Consider the following 15519-nt stretch of genomic DNA (forward strand, 5'->3'; position numbering starts at 1 on the left):
AAAAGTTTCAAAGTTGTTCATGCAATTGTGATTTTTTTACACTATCATCATCAGTTTTGCATTAAAGACTACTGTATTTTCCGCACAATAGGGCGCACTGAGTTATAAGGCGCACTGTCAATGAATGGTCCAGTTTCAAACTTTTGTCATATATAAGGCGCCCCGGACTATAAGGACATTAAGTGAAACAAAACAGCTCCCTGTCTTTTCAGAGAATACTGCACCGACATACGCATCAAGTATAAACGCCTCCACCGCGCGCCATGCACAGACTATATCTGAGCCTTAATGCTGCAAGCGGTGCAGCTTTGTAGTTTACCAAAGTCGTACCAAAACATTATGACTTCTTACATATATAAGGCGTTCCGGATTATAAGGTGCACTGTCTTTTTTTTTTAGAAAATTGAAGGCTTTTAAGTGCGCCTTATAGCTCGGAAAATACTGATAACTGTAGCAGGAAGATAAAAATATTCCAGCAAGAAGTGCTCCAGGATTTACCAAACTGTTGCTGATACTTGTGCTTGCAAATAAGCAGTGAGTTTGATGTATAACTGTGTAATATGAAATTGACAGCAATTTAAAGATTTCTAAATAGTGGGAACAGCTCAGTGGATAGTCCACTAGTGTAACCCTGGCACCCTGTCCTCCCACAGCACATGAAATCCCTCAGAGGACATAAGTCTTACAGGTCCACAAAACACATGTGGACTGGACAATCAAAGTATGTCCCCCACAGCAAACGTGTGAGAGTGAAGATCTGGTCTGCTGTGTTAGCATTTTTATGCAAAATGACAAATGTAAAGCAAAGTACAAAAACATAGATTAGTTGTTTTAAAATCGTACAGAAAAACATTTGTGATCAGGTGATGCCTGACTGGGCGATAAAAACACGCCTGGCTGTTAGCCTGGTTTGCACAAAATAAATTTGTACAGTAACTTGTGAGTCACTGTTTTTGTGAAACCAAATGAAGGTTAGGTTAAGCCAGGATAACCAGGAAATTATGGTTAATCCCCACTGTAGGTTTGCGAAACAGCCATCTGGCCGGAAAACCTAATGGTTTGGTTACAGGCAATACCCAACGATGTTTGCAACTTTGCATGTCTTCTCATGATTTTACCAAAGCATTACAAGAGGTTTTCTGATCAGCTCTGAATCTTACTTTTATGTAAATGTTAAATGTCATGAATAAATAACACAATAGTTGCTTTCTAATTCTTTTAGATGCTTTTTACTGCTTGGTAATTAAGCTTTGTTGATGTTGTTTGAGGTGGTCTGCTTTTATTTCGAAATGGACAGACAATAGATCCAAACAAAGCAGCTACAAGAGTTTTAAACTTTTTGAACTCCTTTCAGATATGTGAAGAAAACACTATTGTAAAATTGTACAACTTAAAATGTTGACAAAGAATGGGAGGATTGATCACAAATAGACCCCAAAAAGTAGCGCAGAACAAAAAGGCTTCAAAGGACACCTCTGTGGTACCTTCACCTCTGTTCCCTCCAAACAAAAATGTGTTTAAGATCATTCTAGGTTTATTTTAAATTATTTGGGTTTCAGCTAGGACCAAGTTGTTTTAAAAATGAACTTTTACTGCGTCACTCTGCCAAGAAAACAGGAAATCCAGATGACATTTTCCAGTGAAAACAATAGAGCACCATGAACTGAACATGAGCAACATTTTACTGCATTTATCATTCTTTTTTATTGTCTCAAGCATAAAGGTAATGTTTTCTAAACCTTAGATTTAGTCTTTTTAGGGATTACAGGTGATTTATTTTTTTTGTTAAAATTTAAACAACAGTTCATAAAACTGAGATTATATAAAGTCATTTTTGACAACAGAAATAAAATTGATTTGAAAACAACTTTTTTGTCAAAATTATTTATTGAACATGTTTGGGAAAGCAAAGAGTGTGTTTTCGTTAGATTGTAGCAAACACTATTATTTTTGCCTCAGCCGATGCTTTTCCTTCTCAGCCAACATCTAAGGCTCAAACAAGAAGGGGAAGCTGCCATTACCCTGGAGGAAAAAAAGAAAAGGAGATGATACGTTAAGCATGATTCACAGCTGCAATTGATGCCAAACACACATTGATAATCCCATGTATACTTCATGTGCATGCTGGAAAGTCTTTGAGTATTTGTTTAAAACCGTACCTCATCAGGACCAGGACCAGTCGTGTCACCACGAGGATCAGGAGGAATGGTAGTGGACTCCTTCTGTGTTCCCACTGTCCACGTCTGACATAAAACATTTAGAAAGTTATATTTAAAAAAAGAAAATTTGCATCCATATAAAGTGTTACAAACTTTTTTTTTTGCTACAGTCCCTGTTAATTGTCATAAATCAAGACAAAAACAGAATAACTCACTTTTTCTGTCTGTAGCTTTGGCTTAGAGGCCTGCTGAAATGGACAAATGTACATGAAAATCAGATTGCAAAGCGTCTACATAGATCTTCTTTATACACATAAAGCATAAAAAATAATAAATACAGAAATAATGTCAAGTTTCAAATCATAACAGTTTCAACACCTCAAAAATGTCACTAAATAAAGTCATTAACATAATGTGGGGCTAAAACGTATAAAACCTGCAAGAAAGTATTTCAAAACACATTTTTTCAGTGGTCAACACCGTCAGTAATCCACTGAAAAATCCAACCAACAGTGTGGCAGCCAGGAGACATTACAACACACACCTCCACCAAACCATCATGACTCAGCATACACAGCTGTGTTATTATCAATAAGTCCTACCTTTGAGTCATCATTGTCTGTTGAAGCTTTAACATTTGATTCATAATGATACAGCATGAAGAGCAAACATTTCTACTGTTTCTATTTATTTTTTTCCCCGCTGTGAATATTTTTGCAGTCAGTTTGTACTACACTGATCACTTAGCATCTCTATGTTAGGAGAAATATACGTACGTTGGATTTTTGTTTGTGTGTTTTTAATATTTTTTTGGAAAAGGAACCTGATGAAAAATGACCTGCAGTGGGAGTTGTGGTCGTTGTGTTGTTCTTTCCAGGTTCTGCTGTGCGTTGTTGGGCAACATCGCAGTGTTCCTCTGCTGAGGGTAGCCGTAGAAGTAAGGGTAACCCTGGAGAAAAAAACAAAAAAACAGTCAGTCGTACTAGAAGATTTCTGAAGCACCAACACAGCTTCTGCCTAAAACTCCAACATCAACTTTATAATATTCAGAGTTATAACTTAAGGCCTACGTGTTGACGTGTAAAGTGTATAAGACGTATAAAAAGAAAAACGAGCAAAAGAAATGTTAAAGCTGCTGCTAGTGGCTCATTAGGGTCACCATGGTAACCACACACCTGCGTCTCTTATTCCTAATGAAAGACAAACAGAAACACTGACTAAAAAATTAACTTGAAACAAACAGTATAACAAAATGAATTGTAAGTGGAAGAAGGATCCAAAAGTCACACTTGTCTATTCTTGTTTTTTTGTGTGTGTGTGTGTTTTATGTAGGAGACATGACAAGTTCAAAAGACCCTTTACTTCCAGTTTTGAAGAGAAAAGTCAGAGCTCAGATATAATAGGAGCCTATTACAGCTTGGCTGTGTGCACACTGCACTCTGAGGGGATCTGAGAAAAAGCAGCTATATGTGTGTCTATTACTGCTGTAAGACTGTGGAAACAGGAAAAGCTTATTTTCAAAAGTTTTGGAAACTTTAGATTGTTAAAATGTTTCTCACATCATCAAACTGAAAGTTCAAGATTCTGTAGTAAAATCTCCAAAAATAATTAAAATTTTACTGTAGTTGAGTAAAAGCTATGAGAAATATTAAAAATGCCAGTTCAGTCACGTAATAAATAAAGAATAAATCAAACAAATAATAATTAATGTGTCTCAAGGCTTATGTGTTGGCACCTTTGATAAAACTTTAAATAAACATATTAGCGTTTTTGCAAACATGTCTGTAAGTTTGACTTCATACCTGCTGCCTGTAAAGCTGAGGAAATCCAAAAGATGGGTACTGAAACTGTGGATACATCTAAAGAAGATTTGAAAAGAATTATTAGCTTCTCCTGAGCAGCCTTGCAACAGTTGCACTGATAAAGAGATGTAATCACACAATGCTGTGCTGAGGTTGGGTACCTGTGCCGTGTTTTGGGTCTGCTGAGGAATATTGGGATTGTTGGGGTCTTGTGGTAGTCCGAGCTGGTCTTGCTGCCCGTTGGGAAGAAGCACAGGTGTCAGCTGGTTGCCCTGGTTGGGAAGCAACAGTTGTGGCCCCTGGGGGCCGAAAGGACCTGCCACTTGAGGGTTCAGATTCACCACCTGTGGGGTGAGCAGCACCTCGGGAGTCTGTTGTTGCAGAACATACGGAGGGAACAAAGAAGCAGCCTGGAGATAGAGGAGATATGTGTCAGTTTATGTTTACATTTAACAATTTGATGGAAAAAGTACGGCATAAATAATGACAATCTGAGTAGCTCCAGTTGTTTTGTATACAAACTGTACCTGCGTTTGTCCAAGAGCTGCAAGAGTTAATCCATTCAGTCTTAGGATCTGAACAATAAAAAGATTATTTTCTGTATGTAGAAATGTGACTGAGCAAGAATAAAAAGGGTTTTAACTGTAACTTACCTCATTGCTGTTGCTCGCAATAAGTGCAATCTTCAGGATTAAGAAAACATAAAATAAAAAATTTAATGTGTCATAAAATACAGTGCACATTTCCACATGAGTAAGAACGCAAATAAAAGGAGCAACTCACCGGCAAACTGAAGCTTGACCTGAGTAAACAGATCAACAGGAAGGCTGCTTGCTGCTTCATGATGTCCTGCAACGTCCGGGAGAATATATATATATATATATAGATATATTTATTATTTTTTTAAGTTTCATAAATACACATGCTTGCCTCTTCAAAATCCAAATTTTTATTTTAAATCAAGAAACAAGAAACTGATACAAAGAGCGCTTCATCTTACCGTTTCTCTTCTTTTTTTCCCCTTCTTGTCTCCTCGCCGGGTCCAGATGCCTTTTAAATTCTCTGTGTGCAAGTTGTTATAGTCCGCCAATAACTCACCCAGACAATATGTGGTCAGAATGACAGACATTTCTCATGACAACAGACTCAGACACTCACAACACAGGATGCTAAGCGTGTCATTAAGTGTAAGTCATGTCTCTAAAAATCAAATCATGCTCTGCGTTGAGTGGTTAAACAATCTTAATCTTAAACTGAGCGTGTGATGAGAAAAGCTCCAGATTTTGTCACTTTTTCTTGCTCGTATTTGCCATAACTTGCCACTGTAGATGTTAAGCTTGCACAATACCCTTCTTAGATGTTTTTTGCATACAGTTTGTGTGCTGCATGTTATTATTTTAGAGTATAATTATGGAGTTTAGGACCAACAAGAATTCTGGCAAGTCATGAGAAAAAAAAAAATTTAACATGAGCGAGCAGCTCAGGATCAGACATTTGTCATAGGTTGTTTATCACTTGTAGACAGATGTTGGCATTTAATTGGAAAACTAGCAATACAAATAGTTTTACTTGACTGGTATTTATGTTATGGGTACAAAGTATGTGAAACTTACAACATGCTTCTAACAATCTTTTTCAATCAGTTAGTTACTTTAGTTGTAAAAGATTTTTTTTTCATATGCATTCATACATCCTGGATAATTAAAAATACATCCAGAAGAACAGTTTAATTTGGACATAACTGGCTCACATAGAGTCCAACAATGATTGTTTACAGTAAGTGACTGAATGTGCAAGGAGCTGGCACCTTCAAAAACAAGCACCAGAGGGCATACGTAGTGGCATTCTGAGTGGACCGGTAGTGTGATCAGTCAGTCAAAGCAGTGAGTGAAGGTCACAAGACACAGATGATGCCTTGTAGATGCTTTAGACTCCAATACTATCCCCTGATGGCGTTTGATAGGGGTCACGTTGTTGGTTTGCATGTGGTTGCATGGTCACATTGTACAATTGTAAGGCATACAGATGGCACAATGGCCCAGTGTTAGAACCAAAGGGTATGTGAGGGAACCAACACGCATTGTGAAGGTTCCAGTCATGCAGGACAGACCACACCAAAGAAGGATTGTTGTGTTGTGAAACAAGCTTTACAGAGCCCCATGACATTAGTGCCTGTCATCTGGACACAGGTATTAGACTCCTTACAACATATCTATGTCATTCCACATTGCCTGGCATCAACTGGACTATGTGTTGACTGTTGAGTGTAGGCTACCATTAATACCAGAACAGATACGGTTGTGTTTGGAGTCTTGTCAAGTGATAAGTGATATTGTATCATGCTCAGCCATGAATCAGAGTTTTGCATTACACGAATGACCATTGTGTGTGCGTATGGCAGCATTGATGTTATGAAGAGATACATCAGTGTTACTCCTGGCATCTTGGTGTGGGGAGCCATTCAGGTCACCTCTGGTAGTGATTCAGGGGACCCTGACAGCACAGTGATATCCTGAGACAGTAGGCTGGTACAATCTTTAAACAAGAAAACACCCATCCTTACATGGCTTGCATGTCTGTGGACTGCCTCCGGTGGCCAGCCATGTCCTTCAGGGTTTCTCTAGAGCCAGTTGTAACATATATGGCCAATTTGCTGCAGGAGTAGATACAACAGCACTATGACTTGGTTCTGCCACCAAATTACTGCTTGTAAGGAGGTGCCACACCCTCCTGACATGGAACTAGCATGGCACCTGTACTGCCAACTCCATAGTCCATTTTATGTGATACTGTACTTGGTGTAACAAAGTCACATGACCCTTCATCATGTGCAGATGTAATTTCTTTCCACCATTCCATCTAGGCGCTTAACTCCTTTTTGTCAGTAAATGTATTTGCGTGGTTAAAATGATAACAAAACTGAAATTGTTTCCATCCAGGTCTTTTGTAAATGTTTTGACATGAGAGCTAAAACCTACAGCTAATCATTGACCTCTGTTATTCAAGACAGGAACCATGAAATTACTAGTCAAAAATTCATTAATTCTCTTTTCTTCTTTTTTGTTAATAAAAACAATTTTCTCTTCTAGAGCATGTCCAAATGCCTTCCACTGAAGCTAAAAATGTCACACTAATTATGAGTTTCTTTAATTTTGTGTTAGGCTCATCTTCAATCTTAATTTTACTGCTTTTGTTTTATTCTACAACTGATTAACTTGTAGTCAATCTGATTCAAGATGGCCACAACAGCGAACTGATTTAAAAAAAACACATATATGGCAATATCTCTGTCAGTTTTAAAAATATTGAGCTATATATTAGAATGGTAGTGGCTAAGAGCCAACAGCAATACATGCCTCAAGCACTAACAGATTGCACCAGATCTTTGTTTAAAACTTTGGCATACTCCAAGGGCTAACTACTCATATGAGATTTTTTTTTTGGACTCACTGTTTGCTGAAAGTCCTAAAGTTTATTCATGACAGACAGCATTAACTTAAGCAGCACTGACTGGAACTTGTGGTGCCAAAAGCGTGTTTACATTTTGAGTTTATTGCAATCTAGATACAACTATGACACATGTGTTCTTAAAAGAGATTTAACTAAGTTTCAGCTCTCATCGATCTGCACACAATACTGTAGAAAAAGAAGAAAAGTGTGTTTTTGTAGCATTTTGTTAACTTGTAAAAACAAAAGACTGAAATCCTATTAACCTTAGTAATTATGCTCACACTCACAGCTGAATTGTAATGAACTCTGTTTTCCCAGTGCAGAATTTCTTCATGTTTTAACAGCTTGACTAGAGTCAGCCAATCCACATCTGAATTTACTGGATTTAATGAAAAAGCACACACCTCTCTGCGTAATGTCTCCCAACTGATGGTGTCAGACTGAAAATCAAACTATTATGTTGCATTTAAAGTGACCAAAACCGAGTAGCCTTAATCCCTCTACATGAAGTAAGCCTTCGACAGACATCCTTAGTCTGCTGCAACTAGATAAGGACAAAGCCAAGGGCTGTGGTCAGAGAGGTAAAACAATACGCCAGGTGAAAGAAGGTGAACAGGAATGAAAATGAGAGTCCGGTCCACCTATCAGGATGGTTTGCATTTTGTCAAACAGCATCCTGTCCTCACCAAAAGACATACAATAGCAACTTGCAGGAGTTTGCCAAAATTTATCAAGGTTTTAAGTAATGTACTGTGTAGAGTTTGGATATGTATTGACGCAACAAATGCTACATGAAATGTTAGCTTATTATCTGTAAATTTGACTCAATTAAAGCCAATTTTGTGTTTGCTAAGGTCATGTAGTTATGGCCTTATTGAATAAGATTGACTCCAAGTGTTAATCAGTTGTAGATGGACACGCACTGATTATTTTTTGAAAGTTGAATTAAATCCATTTAGTTGTTTCTGTTACGACAGATAATCAAACACATGTACTCAAACACAGACAAAACGATATCGCCCACCTTTTGTGATAAAGAGGGTTGCAGTCTATCCTGCCTATCATCAGCTGAGAGGCTGGAGAGACCCTGGACAAGTCAACAATCCACCACAGGGCCAACACAGAGACAACTACACATTTATACTCATTGGTCTATTTAGAGACATCAGTTATTTTTTTAACTGTGAGAAGAAGCTAGAGTACACACAGATATGGGAGATCATGCAAACTCCACACAGAAAGGCATGTCTAAAACAACAGAAAAATATAAAGTGATTCATCACAAGCCGGATAACATCTCAGGCAACAATCTGATGTGTATTTTACACCATTTCTATGTGAGAACAGAGGTGGCTTTGGAAAAACTTGATGAAAAGTCTCCATGTGACCCAGACTGAGAGACTTAGTCTCAGGAGACCAGAAAATCCTTGTGTTGTCAAAAAAACAGGTAAGAAACTTCAAAAATAAAAAAAAGGTGTGTCAGGCTCATACAGTTGTTCCCAAGAATGCTTGAGGCTGTTTTTTCTGCCAAAGGTACTTTTAAAAAGTAAAGAGTCTGAATATTTATGTAAACAGGCAATGTAAAAAAATTATTTTGATTAATTTACAGAACACTTGAGGTGGCCTAACCTCCTAACAGACAAACAAAGTTGACACCAATTTTTAATGTCAAAGTTTTAGGCAAAGATCTTGTGTAATGAGTAGCACTTGGAGAATGTGTTAGGGATGGCTCTCAGCAACACAACAACCACACCACATTTTAACACAATATCTGTAGAATTTACTGAATTAGAGCCATTTCTGTCATTTTTAAGGTGGATGAGGTAGTCATCTTTAATTGGGTTGGTTCCAGATGTCAGTCAGTTGTAAACGTACACCAATAAATATTTCATGAAAGTTTTATTTAAATCTGTCCAACGGTTCATGAGATATTTTGCTAACAGACAAAAATGATTTGACTCCAAATAGTTAATAGTAGTCTTGGTGGTCAGTCTTAGCTACTACCACACCGAAATGTAGGTCAGTAGCTATAAAACTGGCTGGGTTATAGCCATTTTTGTATTTACGTAGGTTGTCTAGCTGTGGCTGCCATCTTGAATCAGTTTGACTCCAAACATCAGTCACTTGTAGCTATACATTCAGTTATTACTTTCTGCAAGTTTCATTAAAATTTCATGAGATAATTTGGTAACAGACACACATGAACACACACACAAACACTCAAAAACATTATTGCTCCTCTGAGGAAAACAACAAAGAGGGACTGTAGTGTTTGATTTATCTAATCCACATAACTTTATATTATCTTTATCATCTGTTTTGGTTTCCTGAAGGTTTTTGCACCCTATCTACTTATTATCCTTTAGATGGCAGCAGAGGTCCACTGTAATCTCTGCTCAGATGAAGGTATGAGATGATGAAATTAATATGATTAGGGTTTTTGTAAACTTGTGCAAAATTAGACAAAACTTGTTTGGATTTTAGTGTAAATTTTTATTAAACATCAAATATGTGACATTACAAATCAATTTTATTGCAGTTGAAATAACTGACATACTTAGTGCAAACCATGTGCCAAGCCTTCTCATGTCATGAAGAGTGATTGGGACATTTTACCAGTATGAACTTAATTATTTTCAGAAAAACTGTTGTCACATGGAAGCTTTGTTGTTGCTGACTCAGTGGGAGCTGGAATCTGTGGACACATTAAGGTAAATAGATAAATAATGAAAGTGCTTTGCAGACTATAAAAAATATACCAAATGAAAGACAGCATCTGTGATCTTTTTTGAATTTTTAGATCTTTGCTTGTAATTTATGCCATCTTACCTGCGTGTCCACAGTAGACTTCCCTGTATCTGCTGATTTCACAACCTGACGCTAAAGATATACAAAGAAATATTGTGTAAGTTTAGATGTGAGTCACACCACACACAGTCCATGAACTGTAAATAAAGATTCATACCCTGAATCTCCTGAGAGGATCAGGTTGACCAGGAGCCTGCATGGCTCCACCTGCCATCCCCTGAACAAAGACAACAAACTTATTCGAGGGATTTTTTAAGTTTCTAGAAATGCTAACCAATAATGTTAGAGAAGTACGAAGTTACCATCTGAGGCTGCTGTTGCATGGTTCCACCCATCAACCCCTGAACAAGAAAAAGCCAAATAAATCTCATTTTAGTAATATTTGACATTTCTAGAAATGCTATGAAATAATGTTAGAGAAGTGAAAAGTTACCATTGGAAGCTGCTGTTGCATGGCTCCACCTGCCATCCCCTGAACAAAGGTACCAAAAATTACCAGTGGAACAGTAATTTGTATTTTTGGTTCATTTTTTCAACAAAGGAAAGATGCCTTTGAGTTTGGGAGTTTATTAACTTTTTGTTTGACAGACATTTCAGTTCCCTGGATACAAAACACAGCATAATATGAACTTTTTATAGTATTTTATAGTGATGTCACCAGTGGATAAAACCTTCCTGTACATCACCTGCTACCTGAGAGACTGCCCACCAGCAGGGGTAGTTTGTTTTTCTGGTTCTGCTTCTGGGAGAGTTATTGCCTGTTTAAAATTAGTGAAAATAAACCTAGCATTTGGCTACATTTTTTTTCCCCCTTTTGTTCTAAACTGTGACCCCAAAACTGAGATACATACATAATTTGTGTGTACATTTACACCTCGGTTAACCAGTATTAAACCAGATTCAGTTAGAGAAGTTAGTGGTTACCATCTGAGGTTGCTGAGGATTCATTTGACCCATCTGGGGAATGCCCATGAAAGCAGGCTGGTACTAAACCAGAAAGACAAAAAGTAAGATTTAATTTTAAAAAAGCCTGAACATGATTATGTAGTTTTTGGGTTGTTACAGCAGCACTGACCGCATTGACCGCTGCAGGGAACATGTTGGCAACAGGAGGTCGAAAAGCTAAGGCGGGAAGTCCAGGAACAAACTGTGAGGAGGTAAAACACGCAAATAGTTTAACGAAGGCTGGGCCGTGGTTTTCCATTAAATGTACAACAAATGACCTGATGGACTCACCTGAGCAAACTGGGGCTGCCCAATGAAACCGACTCCACCACCAGCTACCAAAGGTGGGTTCAGACCTCCAGCTATCATCCCATTGAGCATCCCAGCATTCATAGCTGCCAGCAGCCTCGCTGTCTGCACAGAACGAAAGTTTTTTGTTTTTTTTTTATTTGCTGTGACCTATTTGTAATATTCTTCAAAACATGCATAAATTCATGGGCTATTTCTCACCTTGCCTGCATTGACCTGCAATGAATGAAGAGACAAGATGTTAAATGACAGATAAACATGAAAACAGATCAAACAGGTACAGATAGTACTCACATAGGAGACAGTGGCAACAAATGCTGTGAAGAGAAGAAACTTCATTTTGCAACTTGAAAAGTGTCCTTTCTTCAAATGTCAGAAGATCAGTAACTCTCTGTATTTAGTACACCTTTTTATCAGCCTCAGAGATTATTTTGAGCCAATTAGAGACAAGAACACTGACTTTTCCTTTCTTTTTTTTTTTTACAAACTGTATTTGTCACTTGTTTGTCATGAGGACATGTGATGTGACAACTTCATTTTGAACAGTAGATTTGAAAAGATCTGTAAATCCATGAGCTACCTATTTGGGAAAATTTCACCACATTCAGACTTTTCTCATTGTTCTCTGCACAGCCAAAAGACCACAGATGAAAACAGAGTGACTCAGTCTCTCAGGACGAGTCTGTGGAGATCTGTGGAAGCTGCCGACCTAAAACCAGTCAGAAACCTTTAAATGCTGCGGGTTGCGGTCGCACGAGGCAAACAACTGACATCATTGCTGAGTGCTTTTGTAGATCAGTGCATGAAAAACATATTTATGTATGCTCTTGCAGTCAAATCAAACACTGTATGTAACAGAGCAGACCATAAAATGACTGTGATTACTGTAAGAAAACAGCAGTGGAAAACTAACATCTACTGATTTTCTTCTTCTCTAGAGTGCAATTTTTATGTTACATGTGGTGTGATGATGGTTAAAAGCCATAAATGGATTGATTAAGAAATTCTGGACCAATAGCTACTGTGTATATAAAGAAACCTGACAAAAGTAATAATGAGAAAGAATGCACTAAAGATCAAACTAATAAAAAAAATGCTATTGAATTCTGGTTTAAGAGAATTATTTTAAAATAATAATAATATTGAAACTGGCTTTTACTAAAAAGATGGTAGTTTTAGAAAAGATTGAAACTAATTTGACCACAGGGACGTGTTACACTAAGGCATGTCCTGTAATCAGCATCACAGGTGTTTTCGGTCTTGTAATCAGTCAGTCTGCCTGCTGAAAGGATGAAAAGTAGTCACAGTGCTGTTTGGTATCATGATGTGTACGACACTGAACATGTTCACTGCATGTGGACTGTGTTAACAGACCCAAATATTAAACACACAAGAAAAGAACATAGTACCTACTGTAAAATATGGTTTGTGCTCATTTCTCACTTCTGTTAAACTCATAACATCTTTATAACGTGTTTTATTCAAAGGGATCTTACAAAGGTGCAAACATTTAAAGCTTGTATAAATGATAAATGGTAATGCAGTTCAAAGTGTAAAATATAATCAAACTTTGATACTTTCATTGCTACAAATGAGGTTACGTTTTGTCAATGATGAAATGTAAACAAACTTCGATATCGCTAAATTGATTTGATTGCTGAAATGAGGTTACGCTTAGCTTATGATATAACAGTCACAAATAACAGTTGTGTAAGTGGGGTGAGGGAGTCTGAAGGTGGAAGAAGGTTTCAGGGCATCATGATATGATAAGCTGCTGCAGCTGATTGTGTGCAAAAAAAAACTGGTCTTGGGCGCAGTTTATAGTATAAAAAGAAGTGGAAGGGAGAATTACTTCAGACACAACTGGGAACATGTTGCTGTTTCTTCTTGTTGGTGAGTTGTTGTCTCCATTCAGCTGAATGTTTAAATAAATGTATGACTGATAATTGAACCTCTGGTCTGGAACTCAGTTTGAGTGTCCGTCTTTTCTGCAACATTAAAGATCCGGTGAGATTCCTCTGAAAGGAGCGAATACTAAAAACTTGGTTTTCTCAACACTACGGTGAAACAAAGAGGCTCGGTTCTGTTTTGGAGCTGCTTGGCTGCATCTGGAACAGGGTGTTTTCAATCTATGCAGGGTACAAGGAAATCTCAAGACTAACAAGGCATTCTGAAGTGAAATTTGCTCCCCAGTGTCAGAAAGCATGGTCTCAGTTCAGTTCAGTTCATGAGTTCTCCAACAGGATAATGACCCAAAACACACAACTAAAAACATCAAATAATGGCTCAGAATAAAACATTGGACTATTCTGAAGTGGTCTTCTGAGCCCTGATCTAAATCCTGTTGAACATCTGTGGAAGGAGCTGAAACCTGCAGTCTGGAGAGGGAACCCTTCAAACCTGAGACAGATGGAGAGTGAGACAGCATACCTGTGGACAGGTGCAGAAGTCTCAGAGAGGGTTACAGAAATCACCTGATTTCAGTGATTGCCTTAAAAAATATGTTAAATTATGGCTACCATCCTGTTTGCCAAGAACACTTTCATTAGTTTTTTTAATTATTATTATTATAATTCAAAATCAATAATTGATTTTCATGAGTTAATTTTACCTATTTTTCTTTATTCTTTTTTTTTATCACATTTTTCAGTTTCAATGTATTTCAGCGACTTTTGTAGGAGTTTCTTTCATGAAAAGGTACAGATAAATTTGTCTGCATCTGTAAATGTCAGTCATTACCATCTATTGATACCATCACTGTTTTGCCAATAAGCTAATGAGAGTCGACAAGCTGATTATTGACCATAAAGCTGTTAGGCACATATATTTGTGCATCTTCATTATAAATGTATCAACTCCATAGCACCAATCAAACCAGTTTCACTTGGGTTTTTGAGTTTGTATAAAACATCCTGCACTGTCCAGATAAAGATAAACCAAAGCAGGTAACAGCTGGACTCAGAAAATGTGATGAGATGTACATGAGAAAAATACTATTAAAGTAGCTAATATAAGTTATAAACTGATCTTATCCAGTGTCGCTCTCATTTTCCTTTTTGACTTTGATAAAAGACAAATTTCCAACAAGCTGCAGAGTTGAGTCGACCTTCTGACTGATCCGATGAGAGTATGATGTTCTGTGTCAAAGTTTGACTAAAACTGCATTTTTACAACATATGCAATATGTTTAGATTTAATAAATATTTCTTATTCAGTATTTATTTGGATTCATAGTTAACTTTACCTTTTTTTTTAATAATTTTGAAGGTAATATTAATTTTGTTTCAATATTTATAACCAATCTTTAAGGTGAAATGTAATTTTTCCCATGTGATTCATTATCTGAACTTTCTACTGCTTATGATGTAGAGTTTCAAGGTGTGTTATTAAATGTGTAAATGTAACTAATAGTCAAATCTGTGTTTTCAATACATGAAGTTTACGGTCACCTATTGAGAGAATTCCTCCTTATTATTAATTTGAGACTTTTATAAACTTTTTTTCTGATAGGAATGGTGCCCTTTTGATAACAAGATAGTTTCTGACACTTTAAGCCAGAAGAAATAATAAAACATGTAACTTTTGGTATTGAAGAGCCACAAGTGAAAAGAATTTCACTATGTCAGAAATTTGTCACTGGAACCTACAATTAAATATATTCCGCCGGTTGTAGACATAATTGCTAGAACTGCAAATTAGGTGATTTAAATGGTAAATCATTTCTGTAATTTGCAATATATATTTTTTTTTAAAAAAAAAAGGTTTAAATACAATCCGTTCAGTTTTCTCAGCCCTGAAGCAAACACTTGATTCAAAGTCACAGACATAGTTTGTCATGTTAAATCTGCTCTTTTTTTCTCAATATGTTTAGGAACCATTAAATTTGTTCCCCGGGTAGCTGGCTCATTTTTTTTTTTTTTCTCACACTGAGGTTGTCTGGGAATGGTTTCTCTGCTGCTGACTGAGCAGCCCACAGCACTCCAAGGTAAACACCATGTGGGATGTCTGGTCTGGAGGTCTAATTATACACTGTCATGCTTTTCAAA

General features: G+C 37.1%; 2 protein-coding genes across 3 annotated transcripts; both read right to left on the reverse strand.

Annotated features, from left to right (window-relative positions):
* Window positions 1–1879: 1879 nt before the first annotated feature.
* On the reverse strand, window positions 1880–5105 carry odam (odontogenic, ameloblast associated). Of its 2 annotated transcripts, none has more exons than XM_017439907.3 (10): window positions 4962–5105; window positions 4745–4810; window positions 4615–4644; window positions 4489–4536; window positions 4123–4371; window positions 3962–4018; window positions 2998–3108; window positions 2375–2404; window positions 2160–2243; window positions 1880–2022 (listed from the first exon to the last, which is right to left on the reverse strand). In XM_017439907.3, exons 1-10 carry the CDS (start codon window positions 5088–5090, stop codon window positions 1987–1989), a joined length of 840 nt encoding a protein of 279 aa, XP_017295396.1. In that variant the 5' UTR covers window positions 5091–5105; the 3' UTR covers window positions 1880–1986. The 2 variants fall into 2 exon arrangements, with proteins under 2 accessions (XP_017295396.1, XP_017295318.1); XM_017439829.3 differs by having other exon boundaries at window positions 2375–2407.
* A 4790-nt stretch (window positions 5106–9895) lies between these two features.
* scpp9 (secretory calcium-binding phosphoprotein 9) lies at window positions 9896–11871 on the reverse strand. The gene is made up of 10 exons (XM_037974909.1): window positions 11768–11871; window positions 11675–11689; window positions 11456–11578; window positions 11295–11366; window positions 11144–11206; window positions 10653–10691; window positions 10522–10560; window positions 10377–10436; window positions 10241–10291; window positions 9896–10106 (listed from the first exon to the last, which is right to left on the reverse strand). The coding sequence occupies exons 1-10, from the start codon at window positions 11810–11812 to the stop codon at window positions 10038–10040; spliced, it is 576 nt and encodes a 191-aa protein (XP_037830837.1). The 5' UTR covers window positions 11813–11871; the 3' UTR covers window positions 9896–10037.
* Between the last annotated feature and the right edge of the window lie 3648 nt (window positions 11872–15519).

This window comes from Kryptolebias marmoratus, linkage group LG3 (assembly GCF_001649575.2).
Source record: "Kryptolebias marmoratus isolate JLee-2015 linkage group LG3, ASM164957v2, whole genome shotgun sequence".
NCBI lineage: Eukaryota > Metazoa > Chordata > Actinopteri > Cyprinodontiformes > Rivulidae > Kryptolebias > Kryptolebias marmoratus.

Excerpts from the sequence above, each read along its gene's own strand:
- odam (XM_017439829.3), bottom strand. The coding sequence starts at position 5,090 with ATGTCTGTCATTCTGACCACATATTGTCTGGGTGAGTTATTGGCGGAC. Across the intron at positions 2,408-2,997 it reads GACCACAACTCCCACTGCAG|CAGGCCTCTAAGCCAAAGCT; the intron begins GTCATTTTTCAT and ends TGTCCATTTCAG. Across the intron at positions 2,023-2,159 it reads CTGGTCCTGGTCCTGATGAG|GGTAATGGCAGCTTCCCCTT; the intron begins GTACGGTTTTAA and ends TTTTTCCTCCAG.
- scpp9 (XM_037974909.1), bottom strand. The coding sequence starts at position 11,812 with ATGAAGTTTCTTCTCTTCACAGCATTTGTTGCCACTGTCTCCTAT. Across the intron at positions 10,437-10,521 it reads TGCAACAGCAGCCTCAGATG|GGGATGGCAGGTGGAGCCAT; the intron begins GTAACTTCGTAC and ends GTCTTTGTTCAG. Across the intron at positions 10,107-10,240 it reads AGTCTACTGTGGACACGCAG|ATTCCAGCTCCCACTGAGTC; the intron begins GTAAGATGGCAT and ends ATGTGTCCACAG.